This window comes from Kogia breviceps, chromosome 13, assembly GCF_026419965.1.
Source record: "Kogia breviceps isolate mKogBre1 chromosome 13, mKogBre1 haplotype 1, whole genome shotgun sequence".
NCBI classification, from domain to species: Eukaryota; Metazoa; Chordata; class Mammalia; order Artiodactyla; family Physeteridae; genus Kogia; species Kogia breviceps.
In genome coordinates this window covers 71,510,882-71,530,643 of record NC_081322.1, presented here as the reverse complement: position 1 = coordinate 71,530,643, position 19,762 = coordinate 71,510,882, and the positions used below count along the sequence as shown (strand labels likewise).

The window sequence follows — 19,762 nt, the reverse complement described above, 5'->3', positions numbered from 1 at the left end:
AATAAAATTAAGGAATTTGCCAAGGGTGTACACTAAATGGAGGTACCTGAGTTGAAATTCAGGCAGTCTGACTCCAAAGCCCAACTGCCCCAATCAAAATATAAGTGTGCTGGGGACAAGGCGGGGTGAGGGAAAGACAGCCTCTGCCCTTGCTCCTCTCCCTACAGCAATGAACTGACAGGATCTGATATGTAAAACCTGCCTTTTGAAATATGTTTCCTAATTTTTCTGAGTAGACCTAACAATGAATTAACCAACAGGATCTCATATTTTAAATAATTTTAAATTACTAAAATTAATTTTTATTATTTCAGATTTAAATATTGTAAATAATTATTTTAACAATCAATCAATATTGACAAATACTTGCCAAAAACAGCTGAGTGAATTCAAAGGAGAAAAAAAATAAGGCCGTCAGAGTTTCCACAGGAAGTCCTACAATCGATGATTTTAACATGAGGGGATTTCGTCCGATCCTCACATCCTATTGGATATTCTGTTCTCATAGATCTGAGGATTAAAAAAATAAGTCTATCTCCTGTCAATAGGAAAATGGATACCTAAGACTAAGGAATAGGAGGCTGTCTGTTTAAACAATTTAAGCATCTGTTTCTAGAATGCTGAAGAGGAATGGATAGGAAGGTTAAATATAAAACACTATTTGTAGATATCATATTAGTCTCACCTCCCCAGAGTATATATTACGAAATGAAATCACTAAAAACAAAATGCTGTGATCTTCCGAGATCCTTGAAGTGAAGATTAACTTAACAAATAACAGGGATCGGGACACGAATAACATATCATCATGCAGAAAGGAGGGGAATCTGACATGAACCAAAGTACAAGCTCCTACCCAGGCTGAGCCACTATCAGCTCAAAGCAGGCTACAGGTCGGTGTGAAGGAGAAGGAGGAACAACTGGTCTCCACATTCCACACCTACAAAAACCTCCAAACTCCACACCTCTGAGCTGTCTCAGTCATGGGCTACAAGGTCAGAAAGGAAGATGGCAGGTAAGGAAAGCGGAAAACCTCCTTTGTTCATGGAGCTTAGATTTCTTCCCACCATATATATGTATGTGTCTGACAAATCGTGAGTAAATCTTATCAAAAATACAGCCCTATTTATATGTGGAGATTTCAATGTATAAAGAATCCTGGTGTGTCTTTCTTAGCTGTATGTTTTTAAACACCAGCAATAACTGAAATGAAGGAAGATACCAACAACAACAGCAAAAGCAAATATCCATACAGCACTTACAAAAGCAGTAATAGGCTGATCGAAATGCTTTCTATCCGGGGTTTTCGACCAAGAGCAATTGTGCCCCTGAGGAGACATTTGACAATGTCAGGAGATATTTTTAGGGGATTTTAGACATTAGTAGGATTGACAAACACATTCACCACCATTATCCCTTCTGATTATTTGGACATCAATCCGATTGGTGGGGTCCCGTGCCATACCAGTTGTTACATATTTTTAATAGTATACCTCTGCCTGAATATACTATAAATAGTTAAAACGAATATCATACCTAACAACACCTGAGATGTCAACAAATATTTTCAATAATATGGAGTACTTCAGATATATTAACCGAATGTCAGCCTTTGAAAATAACTTTCCCCTTTTCCAGGTCCCAGAAGGCCAATGACACCTGAAAAATCTTTTCCTTAATCTAGTTATCACAGGAATTGGCGCACTTGCTTTGTGAATATACTTGCCAACTGTGACTGCGTGTAGAAATTCAAAGGCAAAGCCCTAACTTAAAAAAAAACTTGGTACAAGTTATACATATTATTTCATCTGTAAATCTACAAACTTTTAACAACGCTTAAGGAGGTCTTTGGTTAATGTTATTAATAATAACTTAATGAATAATAATGTTATCAGTGTTGGTTCATTAATTGTGACATAGTAAATGTCACATAGTAATGTAAGATATCAACAACAGAGGGAAGGGGATGCAGTGAGGGGTATATGGGAACTCCCTGTACCATTTCTGCATTTAATTTCTATAAATGTGTAACTATCCTAATATAAAATTTCCTTCACACAAGGTAAAAATACACATAATAAAGTTACAGTATATTTTTCTGTACAAGAAAATAAGAAAAGCTAATTCTGGTTGATCCATATTACATTTTCAGTCTCACACACTGTTGACTTACGAAACGATAAAGAAAAATGGTCAAGAAGCATCCAGGTGGCTTTTGACTGTGCTGCTGGATTCCACATGCACGCCTGCTTTCCATACATTTCTGACTGGAATTCTATCTCATTCACAGAACAAAAAAAAGACAACTGAGCAACTAAAATGTGCCAGGAGCTGGGGTAGGTCTGAGGATTCAACGACAAGAATGGGCCCTGTCTCCAAGCTCACAGACTAGAGCTGAGTTTCTCAAACAGGCAAAATGACCACTTGGGGAGATTGTTAAAATGCAGCAATAGACCACACTTTCAAAAACACTGATCTAGGGCTTCCCTGGTGGCGCAGTGGTTGAGAATCCGCCTGCGGATGCAGGGGACACGGGTTTGTGTCCCGGTCCGGGAAGATCCCACATGCCGCAGAGCAGCTGGGCCCGTGAGCCATGGCCGCTGAGCCTGCGCGTCCGGAGCCTGTGCTCTGCAAAGGGAGAGACCACGACAGTGAGAGGCCCGCGTACCAAAAAAAACAAAAAACAAAAACAAAAAAAACACTGATCTATAACATCTATCATAAATGCTGGGACAGATGAACACTTCTAGGGACCACTGACTTTGATCCTGGCAGGGAAGCTGTGGGAGAAGCAAGAGGAGAGGGCACCCAACCCCTACCTGGAAGGCAGGGAAGAATTCCTAGAAAAGGTTTACTTGACCAACCATTGGAGTGAGTTGGTTTTAACCTAATAGTAGAATGAACTTAAGGACACATCCTGCTTAGAGTGGGGAAGGCTCAGTACCAAGAACATTTACAGCTTCCGAAAGTAACTGAACACTGGGTACCAAGTACCAACCCCAGCAGCTGGAAACCAGCAGCACAGATGAGTCTAACTCAGGCCACTCCGGGACAGAGAAGGGGGCTTTGTTCATTGGAATTCAGTTACCGGCAATATATGCAAAGAGGATTCTAGGCCTGATTGTATGCTGCAGGAAACCATCCGGCCTCTGCTTACTCGCACAGTCATCTCCCTGGAAGAGCTTTTTCATGTGCTAATGGGTTTCTCAATTTTTGCCTACTTCAGTAGCAAAATATCATGTCATATTGACTCGGGTGGTTTGGCTCTGAGCTTTCTTTGCCCTTTATGTTTTTGTCTCCTCTTCATTCAGCCTGCCAAGAGGTGCATCTCAGAATTGTCATTGTGTCCATTTTTAGCAGCACTCAGGCCCCCTACCCTTCAAATTTACCCCAAAACTGAATACCTAAATCTGAATTAAGGAAACAGGCAGGAAAATGAGGGCCTAAGGCACTTCACTGATGTCCCCACACGGCACACATGTGCAAACGTCCCTTGTCATCTAAGTGCAGCCTGCAGACCACACAGTGGTCCTGAGCTGCTGGTGACCAGAATCATTTAGTTTAAAATCTGATTTAAAACACCCCAGCAACTACAACAGGACCCAGAAAACAGCAGGTATTCTCTGAATCATTTATTTTTTTTTTCTTACTTCTCATTCTTAACCATGTGTGGCTGGGTTGAGGTTGACAGAAAACTGAGCACGACTCCATGTACGAAACAAAGATGAGAAATTTTAGGAAATTACAGGGAAATCAACGCCTGCATTCTTCCTAATACAAACCCAATATGATAAGAATGGTTCGTCGTAAAACACCAGGCAAATATTACCTCCTGGATGACTTCCAAATTATGGGAAGTAAATGTCAATTCTTTATTACAGTAATCAAGAGGGAGATTTACCTTCAGCACCACTCATTTTTATTTAGATTTTACTACTTAGAGAAATTCTGCAGCATAAGGCCTAGCAACAAATTCAGTAAATACACAGAATGCAATCTCAGGCACTTTTTAAAAATGGTGCTCTGTTCATTTAGCTACAGACAAATTCTCATCATAAAATATAGGATTCTTCTTGTAACAGCAAAAGAAATGGGTAGGAAGGAGGGTGGATGGATAAGAAGGATCTAGTGAGAAAATGAGAACTGCTTCCTCAACCCATTTGCAAAATATCCGTAATTTCCCAGCTTAAAAATCCATCACTATGAAATCCACCATGATTTTTTAAATGCACAGGAGCAAAGATAGAATGTAATCATTATTTTAACGAATTCACATGGTCAGAGATAAAACATAGTATGAATTTCATTTCATTATTTCTTTTCTCCTCCAAATGTCCCATAAATCACTGGCCCCGCAAAAACTCACAAACTATACTTTTCCTTTGCCTGCTGTAACACTAGTTATTCAGAGTTGGACAATAAATATTTGTTAACAACTAACTAAGCAGTTCTCAGAGTACTGTCAGATACCAGACTGCATGGGTGGGTCGGAGTTATGTAGGGAGAAAATGAATCTGCTGGGAAAAACTGTCACATTTCTTCTGTCAAACACAGTCCAGGCCCTTCTAACACCATAAAGGGAGTTCTTGCCTAAGAGTCGAAACAGAAGGTAAACGCACAGAATCCAGGAGTCGAACAAGAAAACAGGCCAGGTCAAAAGCCTGAAGATTCATTCTGGCAGCAGGTTCCTAGCTAGGGGCGGGCTGGCTGGGACAGAAGAAAAGGGTCAGTGTTCCTATGACAGGAGGAGCTGTTTCTCAGAAGGCCAAGTGCATGGCTATCAGATGAGGTATTCCCATTGACGATATGCAAGTGACCTAGAAGAATCTGTGCAAGATGCCTATCTTACAACTGCTGTGTAGCCCAGCCTCTAACAGTATCTGGATCAATGGCATTAAACTGAAATCTATCATGTTTCTAGACCATTATGACAGTTTTCCTCTATTTGGAGAAATAGTCCTCTCTGCAGACTAAATAAAGCTTTTTACATAAGGCACCAAAAGGCAAACAGGTCACACAGTACAGACAGAATCATATGGGAGGCTGTGTGCCCTTTCCCTTTGCTTGCTTTGCTTGCTTGCAAACAATAAAAACCTTTCTGAACAAATGAAAGTGAACTTTGAAACCAGCAAAACATTTCAGGCACCCTGCCACAAAGATATTCTCCAAGCAACTGCAGCCTGTTTGCTGTCCTGTAGCTCTAAATTTCTTGCCACTTACGGGATGTGTGGTTAAATAAGCCCAGCAGAGAATTACAGCTTTGATGCTTTGATGTCAAAAATCACTAACAGATCTCGATCAAAGGGTGAGAAAAAACTGGTAAATTTTTCCTATGATGGTGCACGTGGGGCCTCATTCAAGCCAATGTTTTATCTTCATTTAATATCTACACTGTATTTTTTTTGTTATTAGCTTTAAAAACTCTACTAACAGAAACAGCCAGCATTTATTATAATCCTTCCTGCAATTTGCCAAGCAGTGCGCAAAGGATCTTACACCTTTAAAGACTTAGAACAGCCCCATTATCTCCATTTTGCAAGAGAGGAAACTGAGACTCAGGATACAGAAGAGCTGGGACTCCACCGTGTAAGTCGAAGTCCAGAGCCTTTGTGCTAATGCTAACATGTTCCACAAATTACACAGAAAATGGGTTATTCTAAAAATAATACTGGGGGACTTCCCTGGTGGCCCACTGGTTAAGAATCCACCTGCCAATGCAGGCAACACAGGTTCGAGCCCTGGTCCGGGAAGATCCCACGGGAGCAACTAAGCCTGTGCCCCACATCTACTGAGCCCGCGCTCTAGACCCCACAAGCCACAACTAGTGAGCCCAAGCGCCTAGAGCCCATGCTCCGCAACAAGAGAAGCCACCGCAATGAGAAGCCCGTGCAACGCGACGAAGAGTAGCCCCCACTCGCCGCAACTAGAGAAAGCCCGTGTGCAGAAATGAAGACCCAACGCAGCCATAAACAAATAGATAAATAAATATTTTAAAAACTAATACTGGGAATCTCCATCCCTATGGACATAAGTTATTGGGACGTGCAAATGTAATAAAATAGTGAGGGCACCTAAGTAATTACCTGTCTTGAGGGCACCTAAATAATTACCAGCCTCAGCACAGTTTGGGATGATGACAGCTTCCACAGCCAAAAGAGAAAGTGAATATATAGAGTCCAAATCCAAAGACTCAACCTACTGTCCCAGAGATCCAGAAATCAGGCCTGTCTTTTAAGTTGGAAGTTAACCATCTTAAAACTCAAAACTCAAGTAAGTCATTCAAAATCTGCCATTTTGCAAGAATTCCCTTCAGAATCAGTAGAGGTTTAAAAGTCAGAGATACAAACAACAGGGGGGAAAAGAAAAAAGGGCAGTGTATGAAAAGGCAATCCATTGAAGAATTTGTCCAAAAGCCGAAAAACATATGCAGAGAAGTTCAATTTCACACACACAAAAATGCAAGTTCAGACAATTATTTACTACTTTTCATCTCTCTGCCCTTTGTGGATAGCAGTTTAACAGTAAAAGCATATTGGCCCCAGAAGTTACCCAAATGAACTAAAATATATGTACGCAGGTCATTATTTTTAATATTTTTTAAACGGGATGCGCTATGACAGGATGGTTTCATCTTTCGTTTAAAAAGGAAAACTGTGCTTGTGGGAATTTAGATGTAAAGCTGTACAAAATTTATATATTCATAGAAGAAAGTGTGGCAGGACAAACAAAACTAGTAACAATGATCATAGAGGCGGAGAGGAACTGACAATTTGCCACTTTGTATAATTTTAATTTTGCATGAAAAATTTTAAGAAGGAGGCTGATTATTTAAATATATTACTAAAAATTAGATTTAGCATCAAAATGTAATGCAATAAAATGCTTCATTAACTTGAGAAAACCCCACAGAGGGGGCCTCACTAATTCCCACCTAGCTCACAATCCAAGTTTCAATACTTTGTGGTTTCGAGAGAAAGTTTTTGACCTGGGTTCCTTTAGCCCTGGACTAAAATTTCACTTTGTCACAATGGTAGGACTGGGCTATGACTCATCTTCCTCTGCTAAACAATTAAAGTTCTAGTTCAGCGGGAAAAAACTACTTGAGCTGCCAGTTCACTGAACTGTTCAAATCAAGGTCAAAATATTGGGTCAGGGGCAAGGGAATCACTGAGTCCAGATCCTATCTATTTCTCACACCAGTCCTTTCCGGGGCCCTCCAACCAAACCCTGAATTTGCAAATGATCAGAACAGGAAGCACCTGGTGCCCTCTAACTAGGGTCAAAGAACCCAAGTGAAACATGAAACCAGGATCCGTGTCACAATCATACCTTTCAAGTAATGCCAAGGAAAAACACAGCTAAAAAGATGACGGAGTGCACAGCTTCCGCTTAAATATATTTTAAGTACCACACAAACATAATATTTGATCAGCCATTCCTACACTACAGGTAGCAGGCAAAGCTCTTTGTCAACTGACTATATTTTTATAATTTTTACAGAACATATTATTCCTTTTATTTACCTGGAACTCTTACTATTGCTTGCAAGGTGCTTTAAAATACGTTACATCGTTAATCCGGACCACAGTCCCCTCAGGGGTACGACTGGTTGGGAGACCAGTCTCAGAAGTTCAGTGTCGGAAACAGTCGATCGATCGTAGGGGGGGAACCGCGACCCAGGTCCCCCCGCCCCGAAACACTTCTTCAGTACCATGTTAATCACACTTCTCAGTTCCCTCGCCCAAAATTCTTCTGTTTCAAACAAGTCACTCTGTCTACCCTTCGCCCAACTGAACAATTCTTTTTTCCTCTCAAGCCTCTGCAAATTACATTCCACCTGGTCTGCCTAAGCACCAACTCATTTTCTTTATAAACATTAAGATCAGCTAAAAATTCACAAGCCCTGAGAAATTCTCCCAGACAAACGTCCCTGCACTCTGATCACTTTAAATGACGTGTTCCTTTATTCTCATACAGTCAACAGGCGGGTGAGGCAGCCACTAATATCTGGCAAAGATAATCACACCCCTTCCTTTCAAACTAACTTTGGCACCAAAAACCTTCGGAGCAACCTCTCTGTAGTGTCCCCAACTGACCCCACCTCCACATGCACACACACAGACACCTCAGCCCCTGCTGAAATTCTTATTCCGAAGTTCTCCACCTGCCTTTCTTCATGAAGACGCCACCAACCAGGAGCCCCGTCTCCTCAGAGAGGTCTGCTCGGCGTGCCCTGAGCCAGCCTACTCCCCTGTGATCTCTTCCAAGAGCTTCTTCCTGATGACAGCTCATCTCCAGACAGGCCACCGTCTCATATAATGCACGCCCCTTCGTCAGCGCAAACCGGAAACGAGGAGGTCCAGCCCTCATCCAGCCTCTTGCTGCTCAGAGGAACCTGTTCATTCCAACCATTCCGCAAGCAGAGACGGAGACGCTGCTGCTAACAGGCATGGGTTCGGTGCGGAGGCACAGCCCTGACAAAGCTTCCTTCTTGCCCCTCTCCTGGAGTTTCCAGTCTGGTAGGGAACCAAGAACTCTCCCCAGTGCACCGCCATCTTGAATCCATGTCAGAATCACTTGGATAATTTCTTTAACAGCTACAAAGTCAAGGCCTCGGTTTATTCATGTCAGGCTTCTGAGTGTGGGGCTCCAGCACACTGGTGATTCTAACGTGGAACCCAGGTTGAGAATATTTGAACCCGTTTATCTAAAAAGGAAAACGGCTGCCACAGAGTCCTGTCAGCCCGACAAGAAAGCAGGAAAGATGGCAAGAAAAGCAAGGCCTCCCAGATGTGGCTTCCTGAGCAGGGCAATTTCTAGACCTAAATCATCTGTGCATTTGTAGATGCCTACAGCTCCAAATAATTTTTTATTTCAAACTTGCAAGCCTATTTTTTTTTTTTTAAACTTTGTTCTCCTTCAATTAGATTATTTGTAACATTTGGTCATTTGTACACAGATATCAAGATTAAGGAAAGGAAAAGTAAATATTTTAAAATATAAAGATTCTATATCAAAGATAGATAGATATAGATACTCAGGTTTCAGCTTACTCAGTTTTCCCTTGTTATATCTCAACGGGTAGCTGAGAGGCAAATGTGCTAAATTAGAGTTCCACGTTTTAGAAGACAACAAAGGGAAAAAGAATGGTCATTTCAAAAAATAACACTGAAAGGTTAATTTTGAACAAATATATATTTTAATTTATTCCATTTTATTACTTGTTCTATTATTCCCATTAGGTTCTACAGCAGTCATTTGAAACATCAACCCCTGTATGGTCAAGAGTTTAATGCAAAACACTTATGGTTTCATCACACTTTCCAGCTTACTTGAGGTCTGTAAATAAAGGATTCACCCCAAAGTTTAATCTATAATGGAGAATGCTTTGAAGACCAAAAAAGGCCACTGTTGGAATATGCCATCCATAAACATGTACTCTTTTATATCTTTATAACAAGATCACTAAAGAGATCTACCCTGCTGATACAAGAAAATAGTAAATTAATAACAGCCAAAAAGAAGAGCATCTAGGCCCTTATAGAATCTGAAATCATGTAATACTGATTTTCTATTTCTATTAAAATAGAATGCCCTGAAATATTTATTTAAAAAAAATAAAATAAAATTTGCATTTAAATTTATTTAATTATTTAAAATTTATTTTCATAATTATTTAATAAATAAATAAATTATTTATTTATTTATTTAAAATGCTTTCTATTTTCTTAAAGCCTTTGGACTGATCACAGGGCAGGAAAGAATGCTATCTGAATGAACCAGAATTCATATTTAAAGCTGCAGTCTACTCATTTAAAAGTTTGCTTAATATTTAAATGTTTGTTTGTATTTTTTTCTTCTAGTTATCTTCTGATTTCAACCACTATAGTTACCTGAGACCCTCTGTAGCAAGACAGTAACACGAAGACTATTCATGCCGGTGGGTGGGGGCGGGGGATGATTAAGTGAGAGTCAAGAGATACCTTTGAAAGGCCACAGGCTGCAATGCTGCTCCTGTCCGCGGGGTTTTAATTCAGTTCCTGATAGGTATTTTAATTCTCGGTTGAGACCACATTGATCTTTAAATAAGAGAGAAAAGTAATAGCCCAAACAGAGAATTGTAGCACACTGATTTCCTATTACACTTGGCCAAGAAACCAAATTTGCTAAGAAGATATGGGCTGCTCCAAGCGTTTTAGTTGAAATGTGCTCCGGAGAGAGGATGGCTACCAGCATTTACCACATCATTCATATGGAGTTAGGAAGGAAAACATTAAGAGGGAAAGAGTAATTCCACAGGAAAGAAAACCATTTTTAAAAACTTCTAGCCAGCCTAAAAGTTGTCCCACAGTAACAATATTCAGGCATGATACCTAAGGCCAAATACTACACATCACCTGAGGTCTTTTTTTTTCTTCAGAAAACTTACATGGCCAGTACACAAATATATAGATTCAACAAGATATGGACACCTGAACCCATTAGAAAAACTAGGTCACCCTGGAAGTAAACTCCAGTGACAATGGCCAATCCAACGTGAAGTTCTGTGTCTGCATTTCTTCTGAACAAGACCGCCTGAAAGCAAAACTCCTCCATTTACAGCCCCCTCAAAAGTACAAAATGTCTGATCCTCCCCTTATTCCGCTCTGAACTATTTTTAAAAGTAAAATACATTTTTAATCAGAACAGTAAGCTATCATCATACAGCAGCATAAAGGAAACTTTCTCTACAGGACAGTAAACAGTCAACACATACTAAGCTAGTTTGAAAATACATGAAGTACATTTGTCTCAACAAAGGTATGGCTCCTTGAGCGCTTTTTCCTAAGAAGCCAAGAACTGGAAAACAATCGCATGCTGAAGCCAAGGATGAAGCCCACAGCGCTGGTCTTGACTATTCAGAGTCTACAACAGATGTGGCGTCAGGAAGAACAGGCCGGGCTGCTCCCATCACCGGCTGGCCATTACTTAACACACTGGGTTCAGTAAGTGACTGAGAGAGCCCTGTCTTTGCTGATGTCCTCTTTTTATAACCTCACGTGCGGGAGGGCTGGGAGTCATGCAAGTCGACAAACTTACCTGGTAAATGTTTGCTGGCCTGGCGAGCTACTTGCCGTGACAAATGAAATCTGCACTTTTTCCAACGAAATGCGGTGCCCGCCGGGCCACTCATCACCTACATTTGCTTAAGTGAGGAGGAAAAAGATGCAGAGGAAGTGGATTTTAACAAAAGCAGCCTGCGAACTGCACACTGGGATGTCCTGTTTTGGGGTGGCTTTTATTTTTCCCATGAGAGGATCTGACTAAACCTAACTGAATCTCCTCTGAATACCAGACAGGAAGTCACACTTCGCAGTTAGTGAAAACTCCTTACCTCATTTTTTGTTGCTTTTTTTAATTGTCACAGCTAAGAGCCTTTGAATGTTTCTGATCTACTACAAAGAGATTATAACTTTGTTTCCTGTTTTTGACAGTGTCAGCTGGTAAAGGGCAACTCCACCCACCTCCTTACCCACTATGAATATAAACAGAGGTGTTTGCCCTGAGTATACAACTGGGCTGAAGAGTTTCGTTACATATTAACTATACTTCAAAGAATAAATCAGACTTGTTATTTCACTTTAATATGCATATACACCTTGGAAAAAGTGAAACTCAAAAGGATTTCTTCTTCATTCCTTAGAGATTGCTATTATGGAAAAAATAAACTCAACCGCACAGAATAATAAGATGAGAGGTAACAGTTTTGATTCATATTTTCCAGCCTATTCTATCTTGTGTATTTGCCTTGCTCTTTTGCTATATCATTTATGCAGATGTCATCCACACACATACAACAAGCAAGGAAAATCATTACCCACATTGCCTCATCTGCTTTCTTATTCCTGTTTAACTCTTTTTTCTCTCCTGCTTTGAAATAGAAACTTTCTATTTATAAGCAAAGATTTTCATAACATATGTACCCTTGTCAGGATACACACAGATTTAAATCAGAAGGCATCTCTCTTCCTGCCACTGGCTGAGATACAGAAAAGAGAGCCAGTCAGTACTCACCCCACTCTCCTCCTCCTTATCTCAGTATTTTTCTAGACTAGAAGCCATATGAATGGCAAAATACTCTCTCTAAGCCTCAATCTCCAAATCTGTAAAATGGGAGTAGGGACCTCACCTGTCTCTGGGATTGCTGTGAAGACAGAAACAATGAAAAGCACAGTGATACAAATTATATCACATAGTCAAAGCCCAATTCTTTTTTTTTGTAACAGCTTTGTTGAGATATAATTCACATAGTATGCAATTAACACATTTAAGGTGTATAATTCAGTGGTTATTAGTATATTTTCAGAGTTGTGTTTCCATCACCACAATCAGTTTTAGAACATTTTCATCACCCCAAAAAGCACTCACTCTTCATTTTCTCTCCCTACCCACCAGCCTTAGTCAACCAAAAAAATTTAATTTCAGTCGCTGTAGATTTGCCTGTCCTGAGCACATCACATAACTGAAATCGTAGAATATGTGGTCTTTTATGACTGACTTCTTTCACTTAGCATGTTTTCAAAGTTTCATTCATGTTGTAGTATGTCAGTATGTCATTTCTTTTTAGGCTGAATAATCTTCCACTGAATGAATATGTTACATTTTATTTATTCATTTATCAGTTGATGGACATTTGATTTGTTTCTACCTTTTGGCTAATATGTATAATGCCACTATGAGCATTCATGTACAAGGTTTTATATTGACCTATGTTTTCACTTCTCTGGAGTATATATACCCAGGAGTAGCATTGCTGGATCATATAATCACTGTGGGTAACCTTTGGAAGAACTGCCAAAGAGGCTGCACCATCTTACATTCCCACTAGCAATTCATGAAGGTTCCAATTCTCTCCATCCTCACCAACTCACATTGTTATCTGTTTTTTTTATTATAGCCACCCTAGTAGGTATGAAGTGACATCTCACTGTGGTTTGATATACATTTCCCTGATGGTTATCAAAGCCCAATTTGCATCAGTATCCCCCAAATGTCTCCACTTATATAGGCAGGGCTAAATACTCAAAATACAAAACAACCAGTAAGACATGGGTACCACTTAATCAGAATGGATACTGGCTACAGTGCTGAAGCAAGATCTTAAAGGTGTCTAGCTTTACCAGTGGCGATTTTCCAATAGGTATGAAAGAATTTCAACATTTTAATCTGGTATAATATAGCCACTAAATACTGCTGGCCTTCAGATTATATCTCTAGCAAGAGGCTGCTAAAGCAGTTGGCTCTTCTTCCCCTACCCAAGGGCTGCTTAGGAAAACTTACAAGACAATTAAATTCTCGATGAAAATATGACACTTAATAATTTATAAATCAGTGTTTTCCACCTGTCTTTCTGTATTTGTCTTCTTCCTAAATAGAAACAGTCTCAATTAAAGCAGACTTTTATAAGTGAATAACCAAAATTATTTACAGGAAGAAATTTTAGACCAGATTTAATTTAAGATTGAGGATATCACAAAATTTTAAGGAAGCCAGGAGGGACAAGTTAGGATCTGGACACTAGCAACATTTTCCCCTTTTCTCTAAAAAATGTGATATTGGGAGAAGGATAGTAACTATTCTAATTCAAAGGCATTATCTAATTCAAAGGGATTATCCAATAAAATTCAAAGAGATTATCTAATTTGAAATTCAAAAAATCTAATCCAATCTAACTCATGTTAACATATTTTCCAATTCAAAGGGATTATCTAATCTAACTCAATCTAATTTAGAGGGATTATCATTTTTCAGACCCCGCTGGTGTTTGAACAAATTCATGTACAATGATGTTAATTATCTCTTTCCTAAAACATTCTATTTTAGGATATTAATTTTTTAATCCGTTAAAAAAATTAAACAGAATAAAATCTACATAAAGCATAGGAAAGAAAATACAAAAAGGCTACACGCTTTAAAAAATAACTTTTTCAATCTACAAACAATAAATGCTAGAGAGGGTGTGGAGAAAAGGGAACGCTCTTGCCTGCACTGTTAGTGGGAATGTAAATTGATACAGCCACTATGGAGAACAGTATGAAGGTTCCTCAAAAAACTAAAAACAGAACTACCATACGACCCAGCAATCCCACTACTGAGCATATACCCTGAGAAAACCATAATTCAAAAAGAGTCATGTACCACAATGTTCATTGCAGCTCTATTTACAATAGCCAGGACATGGAAGCAACCTAAGTGTCCATCGACAGATGAATAGATAAAGGAGATGTGGCACATATACACAATGGAATAATACTCAGCCATACAAAGAAACGAAACTGAGTTATTTGTAGTGAGGTGGATGGACCTAGAGACTGTCGTACAGAGTGAAGTAAGTCAGAAAGAGAAAAACAAATACCATATGCTAACACATACATATGGAATTTAAAAATAAAAATGGTTCTGAAGAACCTAGGGGCAGGACAGGAATAAAGATTCAGACATAGAGCATGGACTTGAGGACACGGGGAGGTGGAAGGGTAAGCTGGGACGAAGTGAGAGAGTGGCATGCACATATATACACTACCAAATGTAAAATCGATAGCTAGTGGGAAGCAGCTACATAGCACAGGGAGATCAGCTCAGTGCTGTGTGACCACCTAGAGGGGTGGGATAGGGAGGGAGGGAGGGAGACCCAAGAGGGAGGGGATATGGGGATATATGTATATGTATAGCTGATTCACTTTGTTATACAGCAGAAACTAACACACCAGTGTAAAGCAGTTATACTCCAATAAAGACGTTAAAAAAGAAAAATAACTTTTTCCCTTATTTTTCAATACAAGGCCTGAGGCCTTACAAGATGTATTAATAATATGATCATTCATCGTCTAAGACATTTGCCATGTCCCAAGGCTGCACTGTACAATCCATTGTTTTCGTTATTTCTTGGCATACAGCTGACTATGAAACTGACCGCTGAACCTTCCTGTGTCAAATAGAACTTTCCACTGTGGGAAATTTCTAAAACATTCATATTAAGCTAAGTGGAAATGTCATCATAGTTCAGGAGCAAATATGGTCTGTATCACCCAGTACAATTTCTAAACTAGACTCTACACAGGAAAGGCAAACCACTGAACAAAAACAAGTACCAAGCCTACAATGGAGTTTCTGCAAACACTGGACTTGAAGAAAATCAGAAGCAACAATCAGTTTATCAAAGTTATCTGAAAGTTCTTCCAAAAAGATCTAAAAGAAGCGCACTTTTAAAAACTACTCTGTAACGTCTATCCACTGACCCCTTCTTCTGCTAGATAACACGGTGGCCTCATTTCTAGTTCTTGTGAAATCAATAGACCATTTAAGTTGCAAGTATCTGTCTAGGGTATGCACTTTCTTATTCAATCTGGTGTTGACAGCAGTAATCAAATTTTGTACATACCACTAGCTCTATTATAGCTCAACAGCAACTGGCTGCCAGCCTAGGTTTACTCTCATCCAAAAGGAAAGAAAGGAGTAGACTGCAGAATTACAGAACAAATCAGCTGAAACTACAGGAGGTGGTGTGGAAGTGAGAGAGTGAAGCAGAGGCATTCAAAACTAATCCGCCTTCCACTGGGGAGACATACACCGGGCAGATCAGCACAGCCAAGCCCAGGTCAGCCAACCTTGACCATTAAAGGCAGACGTTTTCTTCATTCCCTCTATTATCTGCAAACCCTCTGGGCTTTGCACATCTTATTACAGCTGTCCGTCCTAACTACTGAACCTACACCTAAACCTGCAGAGCAGCAGACAAAAGCCAGAGATAAACCACACCCTCCAACACCAGAGAAACCAAATGTGAGGGAATACAAGTTACAACACTTCCCATGAACTGTCCAGACACAACTGGCTTCATGTTGTAACCCTTCTGTATGCACATAAGCTAGGATCAAGCCTTTTTCTCGGATCAAAATGTTTTCAATTAATCTTCTGTTAAAAACAAGGTCAGCCTTAAAAAAAAATGGGAAGGGGGTAAAGACCTGACTTTGAAAGTCTACTCAACTTGCATTTTTAGAGTTCAAAATCTCTAAGAAAACCATATTCCTGCTAACAGATACTCTCTACTTAAAGGGAGCATGGATGATACCATTTCTTGGTTTGACAAGCAACTTTCTCCTCATTTTTTAAAACGTGAAATAATTTTAGATTTACCCAAAAAGTTGTAAAAATAGTACACAGAGTTTTCATATTCCTTCACCCAGCTTCCCCAAATGTTATCTTACATAACCAGAGTACCATTATTGAAACCAAAAAATTAGCACTGATGCAGTACAATGAACTCTAGAGATCTTATTCCAATTTCTCCAATTGTTCCCTTTTTCTGGTTCATGATTCAATCCCAGATCCTGCACACAAGCAACACTTCAAAAATGCATCCTTTCATTCACTATCTAATGAATGTTTCTGATCCCCCCAAAAGACCTGTTTTCTTTAATATGGATGAGGTAGTTTCATCATTAACCATTGAGTCTTCCAGGCTAGAAATGTTTATTTCCTCCGCAATGCTCCTCATACCTAATCTGTGAGTCTTATCTTGTAAACACAGGTCAAATAGAGTTTCACAATCCCTTGTCCAAAACCCTTAGACCAGATGTGTTGCCAAATCAGAACTTTTCCCGTTTGAGGAAAGTTACACTGCACATAGACTATACATTACCTTAAAACAAAAACAGCGAGATCCAGGGCAATTTCCCCTAATCAAACACACTAATACTTCTGCAGTAAATATGTGTATTTTATGAGGTGAGTGGGATAAGTAAAGACTTTAAAAGCATCCCAACACAATTTTGCCATCAAATGAGCTCGGGTCAAGCTCGGGTTTTACTATCAAATGAATTACAAAGAAAATACCTTTCAGTTTTTAGAGCTCTTTTTAGCTATTACAACTGCAAATGAGGGAGTGTAGACCTGTACCTATGAAATCCGTGGCCTCATGAATCTCCCACCTACCTTCACACCACATCCTCTTTCACCTCCAATGTTGCCTCTGCCTCCAGGCTCTCTTTCCTCCAATTCACCCTCCCACAGAGCCTCCAGAGATTGATCTTTCTAAAGTACTTGCAACTCCCTAGCTTCAAAATCCTTAAAGATTTCCCATGCAAGGAAGGAGGCTGGAGTCTAATCGTGAAGTTCACAAGGCTCTCCACCAACTGAGCCAACTCCTCTGACTGTAACAGTGCTACACCCAAGAAGAAGACAAAAATGAAAAAGGCATAGCCTCTGTCCTCAAGAAGCTGCCTTTTTTTTTTTTTTTTGCGGTACATGGGCCTCTCACTGTGTGGGCTCTCCTGTTGCGGAGCACAGACACTCCGGACGCACAGGCTCAGCGACCATGGCTCAGGGGCCCAGCCGCTCCGCAGAATGTGGGATCGTCCCGGACTGGGGCACGAACCCGTGTCCCCTGCATCGGCAGGCGGACTCTCAACCACTGCGCCACCAGGGAAGCCCAAGAAGCTGATATTTAATTCAATCTCTTGAATATTTTCACCTAAGTAAAAGTATAGAATATGGCTTCTCCAATCATCAAAGAACGTATTGGGATTTTTTTTAAAACTCATTCTTTTCTAGCTAAGAAATTCTACCTTAGTTCTTGATCATGTTAAAGATTACTAACAAAATTCAACATGTTGACATGAAAAAGATTTTTCACATGATCCTAACAAAACATGTCTAAAAATACTTGCTATGCTACTGTTGCAATTACAAAGAGCGAAAGCCAGGAAAACTTTTCTAAAAACAAGCAAACCCAAAAAAGTAACATCAAAGATGGTATTTAATGGGCTGAATGATTTCTCATGAGATTGTTTTTCCAAAGCACAAAGATATAAATAAAGTCTAAAACCATGCCTTTGTTTCCATATTAGTATACTAATGGAATTGAATGACATTATAACCAACAAAATTATGTTAGAGAGAGCTACACAAAAATCCCCACCATCAAAGAGTTTAGCATTTATCCCAACCACACAAAGGCTGATCTCCAACGCAGACATTAAGGAACATGCCAATGAAAGAGGAAAGAAAGCACATTTTCAATATTTTAGTTTTGTTTTCTAAGGTGCAAAGACACTTACTTGGAATGATGAATTAAAAGAAAAGTTCCTAGACATTGTATTTCAAGATAAAATTATAACCTTTCTTACAATTATCTCAGGAAAAGTGCACAAAAGCAGTGAGAGTAAGAGGTAAAGAACACCACCACCAAATCCCATAATGAGGGGGGTAGAGAGAGGTAGTAGGTATACCCGTGCTCTTCCTACATCAAGAGAGGGGAGGAGGGTTCCCACCCAGAGTGGCCCTCCTCTCACAACAGGGTGTGTGTCTGTGTGTCTGTGTGTGTGTCTGTGTGTGTGTGTGTGTGTGCGCGCGCGCACATGGCAGGTTTCTCACTGTCAGTGTTGCTTCCAAACAGAAGTGACAACTGCCTGGAACCGACAGAGGTGAGGTATCCGGTGGCGGACAGCAATCGCGGTAGAACAGGCCAACACTGCACGGATGCCGAGTGATGTCACTGCTCTGTAAAAGCCAGGATCCAATCTGCCAGGGCCCTGGAACCCTGCAGTGCCTACTGCTTAAGACAGGGGTCCCTGGGACAGCCACTAAGGTAGCAAACACCTCACTCTAGCAGAAGGAAGGAAGGTTATCACCATGGTTCTTTAGGGAGCAGGAATAGTTGTTGAAGGAGACATCAAAAGAGACGAATAAAACTCAAATGCTTTACAACGAAAGAGAAATTTTAAAACATTACCAAAAAGGAAAGAGAAAGGGAGTAATTCTCCTGAATTTTCTAAATGTTCTGTTTTTATCAATCAGGTGAAAAGTAAGTGTTGTCATTTCTCAATTACCTTTGTATTGTCATCCTTTAGCATGGAGCCTGGAACACTGTAAGGACTTCACGAGCATTTACTGAAAGAAGAGACACGAGCTGATGTGCAAGACATCAGAGTAACAGTAAGAGTGGACCAGTACAGTGAGAGGAACCCTGGGAGTCTCTCACACCAAAAGAGCTTACACAACAAGTCCGCCTGATGCAGAAAGGAGGTGCCACGGTCTACGATACAACCAAAATCAAAAATAGCAGTTCTGGGGACTTCCCTGGTGGTGCAGTGGTTAAGAATCCGCCTGCCAATGCAGGGGACACGGGTTCAGGCCCTGGTCTGGGAAGATCCCACATGCCGCGGAGCAAATAAGCCTGTGTGCCACAACTACTGAGCCTGCGCTCTAGAGCCCACGAGCCACAATCACTGAGCCCGCGTGCCACAACTACTGAAGCCCATGCACCTAGAGCCCGTGCTCCTCAACAAAGAGAAGCCACCGCAATGACAAGTCCACGCACCGCAATGAAGAGTGGCCCCTGCTCCCTGCAGCTAGAGAAGGCCCAGGCGCAGCAACAAAAACCCAGGGCAGCCAAAAATAAATTAATTAATTCGATTAAAAAATAGCAGTTCTGGGGCAGCCCGCAGCATTGCAGAAAGGGACTAGAGAGCTGTGACCAAGCGAGAAGGGTGTTTTGGGGAATGTAAAAGAAGGATTAATTTGGAAATGGAAGTGCTATAAGAGTAGAGGCAAACTCATTGGCAAGCTGCAGGGCTGTGGAGCAAAGATCAGCCAGTGAGTGTTCTTGAAGTACATCTGCTGCCATTGTGAGGGAAACTTCTCTGGTTCCTAGAAGGTTCCAGAACACTCAAGCTTCATGAGAAGGTGTGAAGAAAAGAAACATGGGGACTATTCTTTGCTG

At 40.4% G+C, this 19,762-nt stretch overlaps 1 protein-coding gene across 2 annotated transcripts in view; it reads right to left on the bottom strand.

The window, feature by feature from the left end:
• Positions 1-19,762, bottom strand: part of UTRN (utrophin) — a 506,315-nt gene that overhangs the window by 433,044 nt on the left and 53,509 nt on the right. The window contains exon 1 of one of the 2 annotated variants that reach the window (XM_067010960.1): positions 11,080-11,330. The exons of the other annotated variant lie outside the window; for it this stretch is intronic. Within the exon in view, the coding sequence (XP_066867061.1) occupies positions 11,080-11,173 (94 nt within the window). The 5' untranslated portion in view covers positions 11,174-11,330. Of the gene's footprint in view, positions 1-11,079; positions 11,331-19,762 lie in introns of those variants that run through there. 2 annotated transcript variants of the gene reach the window in all.